General features: G+C 47.6%; 1 protein-coding gene across 1 annotated transcript in view; it reads left to right on the top strand.

Annotated features, from left to right (window-relative positions):
• The window catches only part of PLCD4 (phospholipase C delta 4), a 380,183-nt gene that overhangs the window by 263,951 nt on the left and 94,231 nt on the right, over nucleotides 1-22,001 (top strand). Inside the window, exons 9-10 of the mRNA XM_086954454.1 lie at nucleotides 731-875; nucleotides 14,474-14,626. Of these exons, the coding sequence (XP_086810580.1) occupies nucleotides 731-875; nucleotides 14,474-14,626 (298 nt within the window). The remainder of the gene's footprint in view (nucleotides 1-730; nucleotides 876-14,473; nucleotides 14,627-22,001) is intronic.

Below are 22,001 nucleotides of genomic sequence, written 5' to 3'. Positions count from 1 at the left end.
TGCATGCTATGCAGCCCAGTGGAAGAGATTTGTCCTCTACTGCATCTCTAAGCTACCTATCCCCTGTAGTATGTGTTAAAGAATGGGATATTATCTGAACTTGTATACGGTTGAATTGTAAAGCGGTTGTACTGCCTGCTCTTCAAAAATATTTGTAACCACCATTCCCAAAGGTGAGGGGGACCCTTGGGGACCCCTACCCATTTGCAAATGGTTACCACCAACTTAAAGTTGGTGTTAAAATGCGAATGTTTTGCGACCACATGCACGGTTACACAACATTAATACATACCACTGCAAATTGGTATTAGGAAGGAACACCCTAAACAGGCCCCTTCCAAATACCGACTCGTAAACCCTTTTTGCGACTTGGTAACAGGTTACCGAATCGCAAAATAGGGTTTGCTACATGGGAAAAACCTGATTTGCGTTTGCAAATGGGCCAAATCAGCCTGTTTGTGAACGCAAAATAGCCACATACATGTGGCCCCAAATCCATAATGCATAGTCAGGGGCACAGTGTAACCATCCATGAAATGCCTTGGTCCTGTATTGATCACATGAACGCTTACAACTGACAGCCAAAGCTGCCTATAGGCAGAACCTTATTACAGAACGGGCCTGAAATGACTGTGATAATACAGATTACTATTTTTGTGAATGAAATAGGAGTGTGGGATGTGATAAGGGGTGTAGAAAACTATTTCTAAATAGTTCTCGCCTTCTACAGGGCCTTGAAAAAGGGATGCCGCTGTGTGGAGTTGGACATCTGGGATGGACCCAATGGGGAGCCAATCATATACCATGGTCACACATTGACGTCGAAAATCCTATTCAAAGACGTGGTTTCCACCATCAACAAGTATGCGTTTAAGGTAGGAAACAGAGCATGGTCAGTGAACCTGTGTTATCTTTTTTGTATTTCAAACTCACTTCCTCCATCTTCCCAACCCTCACCTTTACTCTAGGGCAGTAATTCTTAACCTTTAGTTTGTGCACACTTGGCCCGTGACACCTACTCAGGGGTTCACTACCAGGGCCGGACTGGCCATAGTGGGCACCGGGCAATTCCCCAGTGCGCTTCATGGGCGGGGGGCGGTTAGGGGCCCCTGGGGGCCGTTTTTGTTACAGGGCCGTTTTTGCAGCATCCCCAAGGGGGGAGGGGCCCGGCAGAGCACTTTGCCAGGGCCGGTTAGGGATCCTAGTCCGGCCATGTCCACTACTGTGTATAATATTAAATATTATTATTAGATTAATTAAAACATACATCAAAAACGAAAACTGTAACTTTTCAGTTCGAACGCGCTCTGTAAAAGAAGAACATTTTAGAATTGGAAGCTAAATATTAAGGGCCTTATTTACAAGCCTCTTGCCCCGCTGGTGCGTCAGTTTTAACATGGCAAAAAGTGACGTATGGCCACACATGGGGTTTGTAATTAACAGCCTGATTCATCATTCTCCCGTTTTGCGAGCCCCTACTAGCGATTCATAGCGAATCGCTATTAAGGACTCGCAAAACGGGATTCATGTAGAAATTGCATAAAGAAATGCGATTCCTACATATTCCTTATTTGCGATTAGCAAATTGCTAATCGCAAATAAGGAATAACTCGCCATTCATTCCTATGGGCCAAAAGGCCCATAGGAATGAATGGGGAGTATTCCTTATTTGCGATTAGCAATTTGCTAATCGCAAATAAGATAGCGATTTGAAGGGTGCCAGGGGTGTCCAAAGGACACCCTGTAGCACCCCTCAAATGAAATTTTACACAGGTGTTGCACACCCACATGTCCAAAGGACATGTGGGTGTGTAACATGCAACTCAGAAAAATGCATTTAAATGCATTTTTCTGAGTTTTCGCAATTTACCACGAGGTCTGACCTCGCGGTAAATTGCGGCCAGAAATTGCGAATTCTCAAAAAAAAATTGGATGATGAATTGCATTTAAGGAATCTCAAATAGAGATTCTTTAAATGTAATTCCTCGCAAAATTGCGAGATCGCAATTAGCGATTTTTGCATTTGGGATGCTGAATCCCAAATGCAAAAATCGCACTCGCAAAGGGCCAGATTCTCAGAATCTGGCCCTTTGCAAGCGCAATTCTGTTTGATGAATCGGGCGGTTAGCTTCATTTCTCTGCTTTGCTCTAACTATCATCTTTTCTGCTATTTCTGTCTCTTTACCTCTCACCCGGCTGCACTGTGCCTTTCTTCCTCTCTAAATTTCCTTATTCCTATATTTAGCTTGTCATACTTCTTGAACTCATTCTAAAATCTTACATAGATCTCTTCCTCACTTTCTCTCCGTTTCTGTGTCTTTCTTTCCGGCTACCACATCCTTTACTGGATCACTGACATAATATCGAAATCACAGAGCACTGGCGCCATCAGGGCCATAACATCTTCCTTAGGCCCAAAGCAATCCAGGGTTGAGAGTACATCTTTAATCATAGTCTTTATGGCCAATGTTCCCAAAATCACCGACCCTAGTAGATACGAAACCAGTGACTCACTAATCAACAAATCGATCCATTGGATCCGTCATGTGCGAGGGTGCCTCTCTATTATCAGGGAAGACATTACTAAAGCTAGGAGATGCACTTCTCCCAACTCTCCATTGGATAATATTGAGTTAACCTTAGCGGATGCTACTCTGGTTGATAATCTGGTTGCACTGGAGTTTAGAACGTCATCCCCAGACTCCTCGCGTATTCAGCTCAGGCGCTACCCCATTATACCCATTTGTAGTGAGGCGAAGGAGTACGCTCCAGGTAGTGGAGGGGTTTTGTCTGCGTTGGACGCAAACGATTGACTCTATTATAATTCTTCAGGGGAAGCTGAAAGCAGGTACTGCCCCATATGCCATGAATCCTCAGCTGCTTCGCATTGCTATGAGCAGCCCCTGGCATCACATTTGCCCATACCTCAAAACACTGTTACCAATAATGACGCTCCTTCCTCAAACACACAAGCACAGAAACTTTTGAAAATCCTTCCTTGGAATATAGCCGGATTAAAGAAAAATATGTCTTAACATCGTGGAATGGGTTTGTGGGAACCCATGATGTATGACTATTACAGGAGACTTGGAGTATGGGGGCGTTATATAACTCCGTCTATACCACATTTCATACTCCTGCTATCACTAGCGGAAAAGGCAGACCCTCTGGAGGCCTAACAGCATGGATTACAATAGATTTGTGGTGGTCTGCATCTATACATGATAGTGATAGCCATGATATTATGTAATTAACTTTAAAGGGCCCTAAGGGTGGCGAGTCTCTGGAACTCTTCAATGTCTATATAAGGGGCACCATGAGTGGCAAATCCTCGACAATTTTGAACAAGCTGGAAGATCTCTTATATAAATGCCCCCTACTGCTAAAATCGTTGTAGCTGGCGAGTTTGAATGCACATTCGAGCCATTGAGCCACGAAGATCTTTTTGATACAATGGATGAGGACAGCAAATGGGGTGTGCCCCCATTAGCTTTGCTGCCAGTTAAAATATGGTCCGAGATCATTACACAAGTAAACGCCATAACCTTGGAATTTGGGCTTAGAGCTTCCAATGGCAGAACCCCTTCTGATGCACAGGGGGAAAATACTTTGAACAAACTAGCATGCACATCCCAAATTGATTATATTCTGGTGGACTTGCGTCCTTGGGTAGATGTCATCGATATGAAGGTGGGACATACCGTTGACAGTGTTCATAAACCTCAGTCTATAAATCAAAACTCAAGCTTGAAGGTCCAACTTACCACCAAGGAGTTAATATTGCCAAATTGCGGTAGGTGCCTAAAGTGGCCCAAGGTGGCGGGGGAGGATCTAAAGATAGCGCATATCTCCACAATTTTAGCTGCAAAGACAGGCGAATTGGAGGAAGCTTTGGTAGCATTGCAAGGGTGGGAGAAGATTCCCCTAATTCATTGAGAAACCATTCGTTTGATTGGTGAACAGTTCGTAGGAGGTTCCCGTACAGGTCAGCGAGCTGTAAGGAGAAAAGGCAAGTTTTAATAGTAGCTGTAAAGGAGAAAAATTCTCACATGGTCAAAATAGCGAGAAAGGACTGTAAACTATCCCTGAAACTAGCTAAGCGTGATTGGGAGGAGGCCCATTAGGAGGACTTAAAAGAGGCGTCAAATAAGAGAAATCCTGCTTCTTTTTGCGCTCTAATTAAGAAGAGAGAAAGGAGTGATAACTATCCCATTCCTAATCATATTGGGAGCCAGGTCTGGTGGGATCACTTTGCTCACTTATATGCGGAGGAAGTTGAGGGGGAACCAGATAATACGCTCGGTAATCAAACCCTAACTCTCTCCGAAGCCACAAATCCATTTAGTCTGAATGAGGTCGTGAGTGTCATCAACATTATTACACCCGCAAAAGCAGCAGGACCAGATGGTATTCCGGGCGATCTGTTTTTATCGGAACCACATAAGTGGGCCCAATATATCCTACTCATGATTAACAGCATAATGGAAGGAGCGGAAGTCCCGATTTCGTGGAAAGAAGCAGAGGTAATACCCATCTATAAAAAAGGCGACCGTCAGGATCCCGACAATTATAGGCCTATTAGCTTACTAGATTGCATGCAGAAAGTGGTAGGCAGAACCCTCCTAAACAGGATTCAGCTTTGGATGGAGGATGAGGGAATCCTTTCTAATTGCCAAGCAGGTTTTAGGAAAGCCACCAGCACAGTTGATCAAGTCTTTAGACTACTTCTCCTTTATTGGAAAGTGGTAGTCATTGGTAGGGGTAGCCTATATATCGCGTTCATTGATCTCAAGACGACTTTCGACTTGGTCCCACGTGCAAAGCTATGGACAGTGCTACAGGATATGGGTATCCCCCCCTACATTTTATACCTTCTAATACGCCTTCACGAGGATTCTTACGCACAAATTAGATGGGGAGACAAGGGCAAACTACGGAGAGGATACCAGTAAACAGGGGTGTCCGCCAGGGTTGCGTATTGGCTCCCACAAACGTTTTTCACTTTATGTGATATGTGTGGTCGACTTTTTGAGCCAAGTTCCAGCCGACGCTCCAACCCTGGCGGGGGAAAAAATTGATACCCTCCTTTTTGCGGACGATACCCTTTTAATTTAAAAAACTCCGATGGGTCTCCAAAAACTCCTTACACGTTTCCAATTATTTTGTACATCAAGGGGTCTTTCCATAAACATTTCCAAGACTAAGTTCATGGCTTTTAACCCTGGGAACCGTTTTAGACCTAAACTCACTCTTAATTGCTATCTCTAGAGCGAGTTCACTCTTTTGATTACCTGGGGATTAGGCTTTCAGACAAAATGCTATGGGGGTCGCATCTAAGTAAGATGCTATTAAATCACAAGCGGGCGGCGGGTGCCATCTCAAGAGAGCAACGTTCTTCCCCGTCCAGATTAGTTGCCCCGGCCTTAGTCGTATATGAAGGTAAAGTGGTGAGTTTGGCAACCTATGGTGCCGAACTCTAGGGTGTTGAAAAAATAGTAGAGATCCAAAGATCTGAGAATAAATTCATCAGAGACTTGGTATCTGCCCCTACATATACACCACTAAAAGTAAAAGCTTTATTCCTTGACATGGGCAGACGCCCGATTAGTGAGGTGACTAGACTCCGTCGCCTATTGTATTGGGCAATGCACCCCTGAATTGACACATTATGTGGCCGGCCTTTCTGAGCTAATCACCCTGGATTCTAACAAAAGGGTCAAATGGCTAAGGGATTTGAAGGATCTTATGTTTAAATTGAGCCTAGCCGAATCCTGGGAGAATCAGGCCTCTTTGACTAAGGTAGAGCTAAAAAAGATCTACTGGAACTGGGTTAATCACCAGCTCCTACATCACTCCAGGCTTGGGAGATTAACTGATGAATTTCTCCACCACAAACAAGTTGGTTACCAGGAGCCATACCTCGATTTTATTAGAATCCCTAGAGATAGGACACCGATTTGGGTCCATAAATTTAAATTCCACGCTTGCACAACGGGAGCCAAAAAAATACACCTCAACTCATTGTCCGTGCTGTGAAGCCCAGCAAGAATCGGTAGCCCATCTATTATTTGCATGCCCTGCTTACAAACAGGCTAGGACAAAATGGCTTAAGCCAATTTGTGCCCAACTGGGAACAAAAAACCATCTAGTGGCACTTCACATTTTGCGAACTGATGCCTCAAGGTCTCTGTTTGTTTGTGGAGTTGCCAAGTATTTGGGTTGTGCATAGATTATCCGCTCAAAAGCAAACAACAAGGTAGTAGGTCCAAAGATGTAGCCAAATAACTACTGTTTGAGCAGACCTAGTCCTTTTTTTTATAGAAATTGTGTATTTTACCTTGTAAGGGCAAATTAGTATTCTGGAAAAGTATGTTTACCCCTAGGATGGCTAAGAATGTTTTAAATCTCTGCTTTTAATCTTTTTTTTTGTTAAAGATATTTTATTGAGAAGACAGAAAGACAGAATGAACAGAAGAGAGAAGGGATGGAATCACAGGAAATGCAAAAAAGGTGCCCTCGCAGGGGCCAGTTCAATAAGGCCAAGCAGCAATAATAGTGATGAAGGGTCATACAGCGTCATCGCTCAGGGCAAGATAAGGCTCAAAAGGCCGTCCGGAACAGCATCAAACCCCTCGAGAAGACCCGGAGGTGCAAAAGCCCATACTGGCACCGAGCCAAGCTGTCCAAGTCAGAGGCTTGTTCGACCAAGTCCATTTGCGCCTCTAAGCGTCCCGGCCATGAGGAGGCAGTGCGGCAAGGCCGAACATGGAAAAACCAAGATCCCCATCCCCCTCTAGAAAAGAAAAACAAACCTAACCCCCCCCCCCCAGAGGCTCCAATCTCCCAGCTATGTCCCTCCCCCCAGTGGTGGCAGTCTAGCAACAGGCATTCACTCAGGCAGACTTCACACCTGAAACAGATGTAAGGCGCGTATGGTGGGTGGGCAGACCGCCGACGGCAACCCTCGAGAGAGAAAGCGGACCAACGGGCTCCATCTGAAAGTAAAGTTCTTAAAGTCATTTCTGAAAATGTCCGCCATACGCTCCACACTCAGCAACTTCCACAACCTAGCGAACCAAAGGGAAAGAGCAGGGGCCTCCTTCTTCTTCCATGCTGCAGCCAAGGTCAACTTGGCCGCACCTACGCAGAGCCAAAGGATGTGTTTGTCTGCCCTGGTCTGGTGCTCCAAAAGCGGGTCCCGAAGGCCCAGGAGCACGAAGCCTATGGAATCTGGAATCGGGTAGCCCAGGATTTCCCTGATATGAGACAGTATCTCCTCCCAATAAGGGCGTATGATGGGGCAGTCCCACCAGATATGGCGAAAGTCCCCAAGGAAACCACAGCCCCGCCAACACCTGCCTGATGTAGAAGGAAAAATCTTTTTCAATCGGGTCGGGTACAGATACCAATCCAGCATTGTCTTCATGTGGGCCTCCCGAAGATCAAGAGAATGGTTAAATCTGTGTAGATCACGCCAGAGGTGAGACCACTCCTCGTCGGAGATATCCCGTCCCAGGTGTTCCTCCCACAAACCCATGTATCTAGGGCGAGGTGAGATAGCAGTGGTCAATAGCAAATCATAGAGGAATGAAATCACCCCCTGCATAGAGGATGTGCGAGTGATATAAGATTTGAAATCCGTGGGAGGCCTCGTTGCGGCATCCCGAACCTCAGGTGACAGTGCCCAGTGAAGTAGCTGGGCGTGTCGGTAGCGCTCAGTAGGTGGCACCCCATAGTCACGCATGCAGTTATGGAAGGTGAGCGGCTCATAACCATGGAACAAATGTGTGAGTGCGTGGCAACCCCCGCCCTCCATCCATCAAAGGGCCCCTCAACAAGAGCCGGCGGAAACGCTGGATTAAAGTGAACAGGTGTGAAGGGGGAGGGAAAGGAGGTCCACCTTTCATCACTAGAGACCGAATCCCAGACCTTCAGAGTAGTACTCGTAGGGGTGCTAATGTAAGCGTTGCGTGGCCGATCCCCCTTCGCCTTCCAAACCAGGTCCCATATGGAACGTCCCGCCACACTCCTGTCCATATGTAACCAGTGCTTCTCCGACTCCATTTGGGTCCATTCGGCCAGCACCTGGAGTTGCGCCGCTTTATAGTAAAGAAGCATGTCTGGAAGGCCAGCCCCGCCCTTCCTCTATGGCCGGCGTAGCGTAGGAAAAGAGAGTCTAGCACGGCCACCCTGCCAGATGTAGCGCAGAATCATAGATTTAAGACGCCGAAAAAAGCCCCCCTCCAAGGTAATAGGGAGGGCCTGGAACAGGTAAAGGAGCTTGGGGAGCATCGTCATCTTGACGGCATGCACGCGTCCCAACAAGGAGATGGGTTTCCAACGGTTAAGCTCGGTCTGTATCTGGATCAAAAGGGGAGGGAAGTTGGCCGCATATAGGGTAGCGACGGACGAGGTCAGCCGGACCCCGAGATATTGTATGGAGGAGCTAGACCATGACAGGGGCGTGAGCGGTCGGATGCGTGCAACCTCAGTGGGTGGCAGCGTGAGATTGAGAATGTAGGATTTGCCAGGATTGACCCGAAAACCCGCCACCGCCTCGAATTGGGAGAGCACGTCCTGTACACGCGGGAGGGAAGTCCCCGGGTCAGCTAGTGACAATAGGACGTCGTCTGCAAAAAGAGATATTTTGTGCTGTTCCCCCGAAAAGGGGAGCCCGACAATATCCGGGTCCTCCCGCACCCGAAGGGCAAGAGGCTCGATGCTGAGCGCAAAAAGTAGAGGAGATAGAGGGCAGCCCTGCCGCGTACCCCGGGAGTGTGCAAAAAAAGGTGAGACATGCCCATTCACCATGACCCTCGAGCGCGGACCATGGTAATTGGCCCGAAGCATATCTATAAATTTGGGAGAAAAACCGAAGGCCTGCAAGGTACTAAAGAGAAAGTCCCAATCCACCCGATCGAACGCCTTTTCAGCATCGAGGCCAACCAAAACCGCTGGGATCTTGAAGCGATTAGCTTTCTCGATCAGATGGATTAGTCGTCTAGTGTTGTCATGGGTCTGGCGACCCTTTATAAAGCCCGACTGATCGGGGTGGATGAGGGCAGGCATGAGGTCCTGGAGCCGGGCAGCTAAGATAGAGGAGTACAGTTTAGCATCTACGTTTAACAGGGCTATGGGCCGGTACGATTCGCATTTAGAGAGGTCCTTCCCCGCCTTGGGAATGATCGAGATCATAGCTTCCGCCATAGTGCCCGTAGTGTGGCCCGCCTCCCTCATGCTATTGAAAAACGTCACCAAGCGGTCCCCCAACTCAGAAGCAAACGTCTGATAAAAGGAAGCCGTGAAGCCGTCCGGGTCCGGTGCCTTCTGCGGTTTAAGGGACCGAATGGCGGTCAACACCTCCTCCCTAGTAAAGGGGGCCTCCAAAAGCTTGTTCCACTCCTTGGAAACCTGTGGAAGTGATAGAGCTTCCAAGTATTCCCGCTGAGCGGCCGGCGCCAGGCGGTCCACCGAGTACAAGGCGGCATAAAAGTCGCCGAAGAGCTCGGCTTTAACCGCATCCCTATGTTCCACGGCGCCGGAAGGCGTCCGAATGCCACCCACATATTCCTTCTCACGTTTATCACGGAGCTGCTGTGCCAGATGTTTCCCCACTTTATTGCCCTGAGCATAAGAGAGGCGCCGTAAGCGCAAGAGGGTATATTCAGCCCGATTATTATAGTGCGGCCTGAGCTTCCCCCGCACCGCAGCAAGAGGGCGAAGGGTCTTTCGAGAAGGATTCTGCTTATGCGCAGTTTCCAGTGTCGCCAGTTCCGCCTCCAGCGCCTCCCTCTCCTGGCGCCTAAGCTTGTTCAGGGCGGAGTTCAATGCAATGCACGTGCCCCGCGTCGTCGCCTTGAAGGCGTCCCATTGGGTGAAGACCGAGGTGTCACCAGTCTCGTTGAGCTCAAAAAATTCCCCAATGGCCACCCTTAGCTTTTTGCAGGATTCCTCATCTCGCGTAAGGGATGCAGGGAAATACCATTTGCGGTGAGGGGACGACTCCGGGGCCCAGATTAAGCATGTCGCCAAAAGGCTATGATCGGAGACCGAGAGTGGAAATATTTTGCTGTCCCGCAAGTCGCCCTGCAGGGATTGATGCACAAAAATGTGGTCAAGGCGGGAATAAGTGTGGTGGACATGGGAATAGAACGTGTAGTCCCTAGTGCGGGGGTGGAGGGAACGCCAGCTATCAATAAGGCCCAGACTAATCAAAGTATGACGCAGTTCAGAGGAGAAGAGACCTGCCTCCGTCCTCTGCTGATGTGAACAATCAAGACATTTGTCCCAAACCAAATTAAAATCCCCCATCACTATCAATGCTCCCTCCCCAAAGTCCCCCACTACCCTCAGAAAGGCCTCAAGGAACCCATTTTGGCCCGCATTCGGTGCATAAACAACCACCCATGTGCAGAGCTTACCCATGAGCATCCCCTTCACCATTAGCCACCGCCCCTCCTTGTCTCCCCGCACCCCCACAGGTTGAAATTGAAGCGTGGAGCGGAACAAAAGCGCCACGCCTCGATGCTTGGTAGTGGCAGAGGATTTATAAATCAGGGGGTATTGCCTGTGCTTAAGTCTAGATTCATCTTTACGGGCCAAATGAGTCTCCTGCAAGCCCACCACATCCAACTGATGATCAAGAATATACTTCCACACTTTCTGGCGCTTTTGAGGAGAATTAAGGCCTTTAACATTCCAGGAGCCTATTGTAACAGGTAACATTGAGTCAAACACTGCCCCCCACCGCTCCAATCAGTCCACCCCATAACGCCAGAACCAAACCAGACACACTACAGTCATACCAGATCTCCAGCCACCACCACCGGGTCCCTTCCCAAACAGCCCTCCCACAGTCAAAAGGAGCCTCAGAAATAAAACACAAAAAAGAAAGAGTCAGAACTAGAAAGAGAACAATGAAAGTCGGACATGACCTTAAGGGTCGGGGGTAGAAGACCCTGGTAATGCCCCCCTCGAGTTCAGGGTCGGGGTAACCCTCCAATGGAGTACTGTCCCACAGAGTACCTGAGATGGTAGAGCCCCTCCGGCCCCCACGGGCCTCCGTCGAGGGAGCCTAGGCCGCTGAGGAGCTGTCCACTCGGCTCGACTCAGTCACCAGGGCTAGCGAGGCCAAAACGTCTCCCCTTTCACTCTGACTCGCCGATGGGGTCGGACCCTCTGCCACACCGTGTCGGCCCACTCTCTACCATGCTGGGGAGCGGGAACGGCGACGTCTTCTCGCCGACGCGGCTGCTTCCTCCATGCCCAGCAGCTCCCTGGCGGCCGCCAGGGATCTCACTTGCACCAGTCTGTTTTGCCACCTGAAAATGAGTCGAAAGGGGTGACCCCAGGAGTAGGACACCCCGTGCTCTCTCAAAAAGGCCGTGATCGGGCGGAAGTCCCGTCGTTTTTGCAAGGTGGAAGCCGCCAGATCCTGAAAAAGCTGAGGGCTGTGCCCACGAAAAAGCAAGTTATTGGTGTCCCTCGCCTTCCTCAGGATTGTCTCCTTCAGTTGAAAATCGTGGACACACACCAAAATGTCGGGAGGCGGCGAGCGCGCGCCACGTGGCAGGCCTACCCGATGTACTCTGTCCATCCGGACCACCGTGCGATCGTCCTCCGCCAGAATCTGCAGAAACAGTGCCTCCACGTACTCCCGCAGGTCACCACCATCTCCGTCCCAGGACACCGCACGGATCCGAATGTTATTACGGCGGGACCGGTTTTCCAAATCCTCGCAATGGGTCTGAAGATCCAAATTTTGCTCGCGTAGCTGGAGCAAGTCCTGCTGTAGCTGATGGACATCCCCACTGAGGCCCAAATAGTGGTCCTCTAGGGTCGCCACCCGTTCACCAATGCCGTCCACGTCTCGGCGGACCTCACGGAGATCGGAAGCGAATTGCGATTTCAGTTCCGTGATATCGTCCTTGATGGAGGAAAAAAGCTCTATCAGGAAGGCCTTCGTGACCGGGCCCTCAGTGTCGTCCTTGGCCGGCGACTTGCTAGGGCGGGGGGGGCGATCCGGACGCCCCCTTACCAGGTCCATCCTTCCCCGGCTTATTCAAGCGATTCCTAGTCGACATGGTGCGACGCCTCAGTCTGGTCCAGGCTCCTCGCGACCTCCAAGTGCGTCCCGGATAGTAAGCTACGCTTCTCCACACCTTCAGCAATCTCTGCCGCGTCGCACAAAGTCCGTTGGGTCGTCCGATGGGCCGCCCCCAGGGCATCGAGGGTTAGAGGCACGATGGCACCACCTCTCCTTCCCTCAGCCTTCTGCGCTGTCCAACTGCCGCCAGCCAAGTCGGCGCCTCTTCGTCACCTCCGCTCCGGCGTTAGCAACCAGATAGCTCGACGAGATCTCAGGCAAGCTCGCTACAATCCCAGTGGGGGGGGGACCCGCAGAGCAAGCGCTTCACTCGTCAACTTGCTAGAGTTTAGGGTCCCCTCGTGCTAAAGGCCGATGCAACCCAGGCGAAGCTCCGTAGGCCGCTCCGGTACTCGTGCGTCACCACACCAACACCTCGGCTAAGTCCGCCATCCTAGGTCGTAGCTCGACGGGAGAAGGGTCAAGCCAATCCAGGACACCGTAGCGACCCCAGGAGTGTCAAAGCCGAAGCTGAAATCGCCCCAGTGCAGCTAAACAAAGCTATGAAAGGCTCGGGGTGCCGGAGGAGCTCGCAGGCACGTCTACTCCGTCGCCATCTTGGCCACGCCCCCTGCTTTTAATCTTTTAATATTTGTATGTACTGTCAAATTTTTATACTTCTTTTATGATTCTGTAATGCTTTTATGATACTTGCTATCGAATAAAGCTTATTTGGAAAAAAATATCGAATTACCAAAATATCGAAGAAAAAATATAGAATGCAAAAATATCGAATTCCTATCTACAAACAGGTAAGTACAAAAATATTGAATCAAAAATATAGTTTTAAAAAATATAGTTAGTCAAAATATCGAATATGTTTAAATGTCTTAAAAGTAATTTAAAATTAATGAAACAATAAATATAACATTTACTATTCCCATTCCAGTGAGTGCAACAGCCAGTGAGTGCAACAGTAGGGAAAGCGTTGGATAGAGTAGGGTTAAAAATGACTATTCCCACTCCAGAGAGTGCAACAGTAGGGAGAGCGTTGGATAGCGTAGGGGTAAAAATGACTATTCCCACTCCAGAGAGTGCAACAGTAGGGAATGCGTTGGATAGCGTAGGGGTAAAAATTACTATTCCCACTCCAGAGAGTGCAACAGTAGGGAAAGCGTTGGATAGCATAGGGGTAAAAATGACTATTCCCACTCCAGAGAGTGCAACAGTAAGGAAAGCGTTGGATAGCGTAGGGGTAAAAATTACTATTCCCACTTCAGAGAGTACAAAAGTAGAGAAAGCGTTGGATAGCGAAGGGGTAAAAATTACTATTTGATATTAAATTACTTACCTTCAATTCGATATTTATCACCACTATAATCTGTCCATTCGATATTTTGTCCATTCTATATTTTGACCTCGATATTTTGGTAATTCTATATTTTGAATTTGATATTTTGACCCTATCTTTCCCTACCTCCCCTGTATTTCACTTTTGCTACATCATGATCATTCTCTTTACTTCTCTGTTCCACTCTTGTCTTCCACCCTCTGCCATTCCATTTAATCAACAGAGCAATAAGCCACTATCTAGCGAGAGAAGTATCCACATAGAAACAGTAGAAATGGGGCAGGGCATGGAGATTGAATTAAGGGTTTAAATATCAGATTTTATCTAATAGACTGATGAAAATCTTCTGAGCAGTGCTTTGATTTTCACTCTTGCAGCAAGACTACCACTTGTGTAGAGAGGTTCATTTATGGTTTCCAGTATCCTACAATTTCTAGCACCTTATTGTTATTTCTTATTTTACTATCATACCCTAGTTTACTAAACATCCAACAAGTCACTATTACTGTTTCATTCCTTGGAATTCAAGCAGTGCTTAATTTGTAAAACAATAATCCCCACACCCCAACGTCCCTCTGTTGGTGCTACAAATCTCTTGGGTGTGCTGAATGCCAGGACTATGTAGTCCTTATTCCACCTCATGCCTCTTGTATTCACGTCTAGGCACTCCCTGCCTTTTATCTCTTGCTTGCTCCTTCTTTCTCATCTCAGATTTCTCCAGATGTCACTATTGTTCTTTCTATCTCTTCTTCTTTCCTTCAGTGTTTTGTGTTTTTCTTGCTCTTACTCTGTGTGAAAGTCTAATGAGAAAACATAGGAGCTGGTCAACACAATGAGTGCCAGTTGCTCCCAACTGCAACCACCAGCTCAAATTAAGCCCTGATCCAAGTCTTGCTTCACTTTATTTTACCGAAATGGACAAATTATAATGGTTTGTGGACTTACAGATATTTTCCAGTTGATTCGGAGCCCAGTGGTTATGGTAGCCAAGACAGAGTGCTTGTTCTTGACACCTGTTACTTTATGTTTTATTGCAGACCTCGGAGTACCCAGTCATCCTTTCTTTGGAGAACCACTGCAGTGTGGAGCAGCAAGATGTCATGGCCTACCATCTGAGGAACATCCTGGGCAACAAGCTCCTGACGTCCACCATCGATGGACTCGTGCCCACCGAGCTGCCATCCCCGCAGGTACGACTGCCAATGGGAGCTTGCACACACTGTGCAGCATTCCATTTGTGGTGGACCTGGCAGAGCGGACGATAGGCTTCTGAGGTTGTTGAATTTGCTTGCTTTATCTCCCAAAAGATAATAGGAACCACACATTCACTCTCTTGCTCACTCATAAGGTCACTCACTCTCCAGCTCACACACAGTCTCATTTACTAATTCACTCACTCACTCACTCACTCACTCACTCACTCACTCGCTCACTCTCTCACTCATTCGCTCACTCTCTCTCTCACTCACTCACTCGCTTACTCACTCACTCGCTCACTCTCTAGCTCACTCACTCTCCTGCTCACACACAGTCTCATTTACTAATTCGCTCACTCACTCACTCGCTCATTCTCCAGCTCACTCACTCTCCAGCTCACACACAGTCTCATTTACTAATTCGCTCACTCACTCACTCAATCACTCACTCGCTCACTCACTCACTCAGTCACTCACTCACTCGCTCGCTCACTCACTCACTCACTCACTCTCTCACTCTCTAGCTCACACTCTCTCCCGCTCACACAGTCTCATTCACTCACTCACTAAAAGTCGCTCTCACACAATCAAAATTTCACTCACTCACTCTCTCCTGTTCACTAAGATGCTACATGAGATGAGACGCAGACGTGAAGACCCGTGGCATTGTCACGTTCCAGTTGTGCACTTGTATGTGAGTAAGAGTTTTAGCAAAAGTCATATCAGATTCCACAGGTGGACTGTCCAGTTGACAGCTGCAAATCATTTTTGCCGATAGCGCAGTTAATTGGTAGACACTGTCGTTGCTCTAGCGCGATTAAAGCGCCAGCGCGTTTGAAAGTTTTAATGCTCATTTAAACTGGTAATACCATTGTTTTATTATCACCTACCGATTGTACTGCTTACATCTGTGTAGCCCGCCCTGTTCCATCGGTGCTGGTGCCGTTTGCGTGGAGGGTGAGGCGAGCCGCCATCTTGGGTGGAGCTGGACCGGATCTAGCGGCCTAGTTCTCCCGGGAGGCAGGCCATAAAACATTTCCTGGTTCAGAGTTATTCGAGAACGCTTGGCTGGTGGCAGCAGCCTGGCCCTTGTGGAACCCTGCAAATCATTTTTGCCGATAGCGCAGTTAATTGGTAGACACTGTCGTTGCTCTAGCGCGATTAAAGCGCCAGCGCGTTTGAAAGTTTTAATGCTCATTTAAATTGGTAAAACCATTGTTTTATTATCACCTACCGATTGTACTGCTTACATCTGTGTAGCCCGCCCTGTTCCATCGCGGCTGGTGCCGTTTGCGTGGAGGGTGAGGCGAGCCGCCATCTTGGGTGGAGCTGGACCGGATCTAGCGGTCTAGTTCTCCCGGGAGGCAGGCCATAAAAACAATGTGTATCCAGGAGCGCAGAGTACGAGCGCAGCGGGCGCGACGAATGCGCGCCGAAGTCACGCATAAGTCAAGTCAGTCTGCGCCCGTCCGCGGCAGTCCGGGGCCCGGGGCCAGAACCCCTGGACAACTTTATAAATACTCCTCTTCATCATTGTTGTCACTCAGACCCCCTGATAGCGCTGGACTCGCCCCACCTGCTCATGCCTTAAAGCGGGCCGCCACTTATGGTATTCTGAACCCTGAGTTCATTCCTGGCAAAGCTCTCAAGCCTAGGTCCTTTTTACCTCCCTCGACCCCCCCTGACTCTGAGACCATTCTCAAATGTCTATATTTAAATACTAGGTCCATGGTTAAACATCACATGGACATTTTTCTCCTGCTCCAGGCCGAACAACCAGACTTTTTATTCCTCTCAGAGACCTGGCTCAATGCAGGATCCCTGCCTGACATTTTAGCTGCAGTTCCCTCGAACTACTACATTCTGCATGTTGACCAGCCGGTAAAAGGGGCGCAGGGGTCGCTGCGATTATTCGCAACTCCCATAAAGTCTCTCCCTTACCATCCTTTGACCTAATAGGATCAGACAACCTGATTTTTAAATTGGACACCAAAACTGGATCACTACTTTTGATCCTTATATACCGCCCCTCTCAAAATATGCCCACTTTCACGGCATCTCTTGCAGAACAACTTGCCCCCTTGATAATTTCCCACAAAAAAATCGTGCTGCTGGGCGATTTCAACCTTTGGCTGGATTCTGCTGAGTCTGACTCTCAGGCAGCTACGCTGAAAGAGACCCTCCTAGACATGAACCTTACCCAACATATTCATCTTTCAACTCATGAAAAAGGGCATAGCCTTGATCAAATTTGGTCTCAAAACATCTTCCTGGCTATTATTTCCATCACGCCCTGCATTTGGTCGGATCATTTTCTGATCAACTTCACTATGACCACTGAAAGAAGTAGAAAGCCCCTGCCCCAGCTAGGAGGAAAAACTAGAATATGGAAGAATGTTGACATTCCCGCTTTTATTGGCTCCTTAACCTCCTCCCTCCCCTCACTTGATCAGGACATCGAAGAAATGGAAGAAGCCTTCTCTGGGTGGCTACTCCAGGCAGCTGATGCTCATGCTCCCTGTACCAACTTTCCCCGCTCTCGCCCCAACGACGCTCACAGGTGGTTTACACCTCTTTTGAAAAATCTTAAACTCAAAGTTTGTCAAATGGAGCGAAAGTGGCGAACAGCCTACTCAGAACAAGACAGAGCTAACTATTGCAAGGCTCGTAAGGACTACCAAAAGCTTATTCTGAAACATAAACAGACTACTTTTCGGAAATAATTCTCAAGGCTCATAACAAATCAAGAGAATTGTTCAATATTGTGGAAAATCTTAGCGCCAGTGACAGAACTTCTCTCCCGATGGTCCCCACTCAGGAGCTCTGCAACTCGCTAAACTCCTTCTTCTTCGATAAAATTTGTACCATAAAACAAAGTATCCCTACCACTCAGCCTCCCCTCCTTTTTGCGGACACTTTTCATAATCCTGCGACCCTGGACTCTTATCCCCCCATCGAAAGCGCCAATCTATCCAAACTCTTTACTAAGGTCAAATCAGGTTCCCCTGACGACATCTGCCCCCCTCACATTCTGAAAGAAGTGGGAACCAGCATCCCCGGGGGCTTACTTTCCATGCTGAACTGATCGCTCACACAGGGTAAAGTCCCAAACAATTTTAAAAAAGCCCTCCTTATCCCCCTTATAAAAAAGGCAGGAGCAAATCCGCTAGATCCGCTTAATTACAGACCCATATCTCTGCTGCCATACTGTGCCAAACTTCTGGAGGCTCATGTTTGTGACAGCATTTCCACATTTTTGGAAAAATCAGAGTATCTTGCACCTAACCAGGCTGGCTTCCGCCCTTGCCATTCGACTGAAGCAGTCATTCTTTCAGTGCAGAATACTTTGAGGCGGAACGCGGACGAAGGGATCCATCAGGCTCTGGTGCTGTTGGACCTCTCTGCTGCGTTCGACACGGTCGACTACACCATCTTGGTCGACCGTGTCGAGCAAGCAGGTCTTAGGGGCCCTGCGCTGAGCTGGATCCGCTCATTCATCACTGGCCGAACTCAATCGGTCAGACTGGGTTCCTTCACGGCTCCTACTATATCCACCATCTGCGGAGTACCTCAAGGCTCCTCTTTATCCCCTCTGCTTTTTAATTTGTATCTACGCCCCCTTTTATACTCCCTCAGGAAAGCAAAGGTAACCATCTTCAACTATGCTGATGATTTGCAGCTCATCTTTCCTTTGAACACCAAGGACTCTGTGGTAGAATTCCAAAACACCATGTCCCACATTCTGAGTTGGATGAACTGCAATCATTTGAAACTTAACCCAGGCAAGACCGAACTGGTCTTGCCTGGACAGAGTATACTTAGTTGGAATCCCAGCTTCTGGCCCTCTGGCATGGGCGCCCCCCCATCTAAGTCATCCTCGGTTAAGAGCCTAGGTATCTTTATCAGCGAGGATCTCTCCCTAAAAAAACAGGTTGGAGCAGTTGTGTCATCCAGCTTTTTCCAGTTGAAGAAAATTAAAAAAATTGCCTGTTTCTTTTCCCCAGCTGCCCTCACACAGATCGTCATCTCCCTGGTCCTGTCCAGATTGGACTTCTCCAATAGTCTCTACTTTGGGCTCCAAACTGAAGAGCTTAAACGCCTCCAGCTGGTTCAGAACCAAGCAGCCAGACTTCTTTTGAACCTCTCTAAAAGGCAGTCTGTCAGACTGGGCCTGAAACAGCTACATTGGCTGCCGGTTGAGCAACGCGTGGCTTTTAAAGCCGGGTGCATCCTATTTAAGTCTTTACATGACATTGGTCCCCTATTCATTAGAGACTTATTCAAAAGATACAGCCCTTCCCGCAACCTCCGGTCCACCCACAAATCCCTCCTGATTGTTCCTCCCTACAAGAGGAAGCGTCTCGGAGGCAGTTGCTTTGACCATCTTGCAGCTGCCTTCTGGAACTCTCTTCCCCTTCACCTAAAACTGAACGACAACATCCTCAGTTTCAGACACTCCCTGAAGACCTGGCTCTTTTCTCAGGCACATTACTGAGCTGCTTCATCTCTATTGATTGACTGTCGCGCCTTGTTCCTTTCTATAGCGCCATGAAGCCTCTGGGCGTACGAGCGCTTAATAAATGCTGACTAACATTAACATAACATTAACAGCTCAGTTTCCGCCATTGGTGTCCCCTTGGGACACAGAAGGAAGACGAAAGCAAAAGCAAGACATGCTGTATGGGTTGAATCACTGCCTATGTGCTGCATCCTCACGTCTCAAAAGTCACACTCACGGTGACAACCTTTGTGTCTATGACTTACTACCACACAGAGGAATCCCCTCCACTGGGCCGGCGTTAGCACTGGTGGAACCAATCTTGCTGGTCCCCCACACCCCAAATACCTCCTTCTCCACAAATTCCCTCACAGCATGATCCACTAGTGCCCCTCATCTATCTATAGCACCTCTCTCACATGCATTTCATTTGTTTTAAAGCGCTACTCATACCAGTGTAGGGTGTCAAAGCACTCTACATCACACACACATTATACCGAGCCAATGAATCATGGATATGTAAATCACTCTATAGGAAATGTAACATAAGACAATAAGGGTTAGAAGGTGTAGGAGTGACGTCGTCGATACTAGTAGGCAGTATATTTTAAGAGTGATTGGTCTGGAGAATGGCAACCTCCGGACTTAAAACGTAGCCTAGTTGTTGAAGTCGGATTTACTTATAAGACTGTATTTCTATCTAAATTAACACTTTTTTTTACCAACATTAAGATAATGAAATTGGACAAAAATCCAGAGCACACTTAGTGTATCAAATCAAATTTCAATCTTCAAATGGTCAAATGGCCAAACCAATGGGATAGATCAAACCAGTCATAAGTTTTCAAAAGTTTTATTGTTCAACAGTGTTCTTTTCTCAGAATCACTGTGCCATATCACTCTAGCCTACACGTGTTTCATCACAGCATGTGGCTGTGAATCTTCAGGGCTGATCTAAAAGATCGAGGCGCGTTATCGGGAGACCGGTGATAATTCCGTCCCGGTCCTAATCGGGATGTTTCTGTACACAAGAGAGCGGTACCGAAGATAATCGGTTTCCGTCAGAATGGGGGTAGTGTGTGCGGTTACACAGCGTCAGTATTTCAGGCCGTTTGTTGCCCGTGGGTTGAGCTCGGTGCAGCTCCAGTTTCCAAGTGCGGGACCGCTCTCTTGTGTACAGAAACATCCCGATTAGGACCGGGACGGAATTATCACCGGTCTCCCGATAACGCGCCTCGATCTTTTAGATCAGCCCTGAAGATTCACAGCCACATGCTGTGATGAAACACGTGTAGGCTAGAGTGATATGGCACAGTGATTCTGAGAAAAGAACACTGTTGAACAATAAAACTTTTGAAAACTTATGACTGGTTTGATCTATCCCATTGGTTTGGCCATTTGACCATTTGAAGATTGAAATTTGATTTGATACACTAAGTGTGCTCTGGATTTTTGTCCAATTACATTAGAGAGAGGCCCCTGATCCTCTTCTCTTACAGAGGTTAAGGTTTTCCTCTGCCAAGAAGCACCTAATTCTATACCACGACACCTTAATACTTACCGTGATAAGTTGAGCGCCACATTTCTGAACACTTAAAAACCTGTTCACAGATTGTATTAAGATAATGAAAGACTGGGAAATGAAACATAACATTCTAACATATACCATGCAGTTTGCCTGCAGCTGTTTCATGACAGTTCATATGTCACTGTGCTGTATTAGCATTGTTAACTTATGAACTACAAATAATAAAAGGCTTCACTGTGACAAAAGCAGTAACCTACTGAGTGATCTACATATGCGTCGGTGATTTGTGTGGTACGCGATCTGTGCAGCAGGCACATTAACCCTCTGATATAGTTTATCATGAAAGTAAACTGCCACTAGACAGAACTCTGATCCCTCTCCAACAGGAACATTAATCCCAAGAGTTATCTTGACATTTTTATTGTTGCATAAAAACTGCTGGACACACAAGGAACTCTTCAGCATGTGGTTTTAAACTCGCGTTATTTCAAAACAGAGCACCCCCTTCCTTCCAGAGGTCAGTGCCAGGTGCGGCTGCACTGGTCGCACCGCTCTAGAGCCGGCCCTGCACCTCCATGTAGTATACCACCAATTAAGTAATGGAAGAAGTACACATGTGAACTCAGTGGACTAAAGGGACAAAATTGGACAGAAATTCAGACCCACTGGAAGCTGGTAAGCAATTTCGGTAGAAATTCCTTCAGTGTATCCGTACCTTACATTTTTGTGTGTTTAGCTCATTATTCAATAGTTCGTCACCTTTTTTTGTTCACATTTTACACATTTTTCAAACATGATAAAATGTAAACTCATCAGGCCATGAGAGTTGAACATGAATTTCATCTCTATGCTCTCTACAGAGGTCTTTGTGTCTGTGAAATATCTGCATGGAAATGTGCACTCAATTGTCACTGGTGCCCTAAGTAGTTTAGAAAAAAGCATAGTAGTTATCCCCAGTGGTAAGTATTACATGTCTCCAATCATCTTTATTTAGATAGATCAAATAAAATTAGCCTGCCAGAGGTCACCGATATAGTACGAAGCAACAGAGGCTTAAATGGGCAGATACTGCCAGGAACTGATTACCTGCACATTTGCATTTGAAATAAAGAGCAGCAGCATGTTGTATTTCATTATCTTAATTAATTCATCTGTTATTTGTCGCAATGCAATTGTTCCCATAACGAAGGGAGATATGTTGTATCTTGAGTCTCCCTGCTGCTCAGCTTGTATGCATGTGATGTAGAATGTTGGATGAGTGGAATGCTAGTGCTTTGTGAATGCCAGTTGGGTGAGGGCTGAGCAGCAGGACAGCTGCTCCTGATGGGGTTGTCAGTATGACT

Source organism: Lissotriton vulgaris, chromosome 2_1 (genome assembly GCF_964263255.1).
Source record: "Lissotriton vulgaris chromosome 2_1, aLisVul1.2, whole genome shotgun sequence".
Taxonomy (NCBI): Eukaryota; Metazoa; Chordata; class Amphibia; order Caudata; family Salamandridae; genus Lissotriton; species Lissotriton vulgaris.
This window is presented reverse-complemented; position numbering and strand designations above follow the sequence as displayed.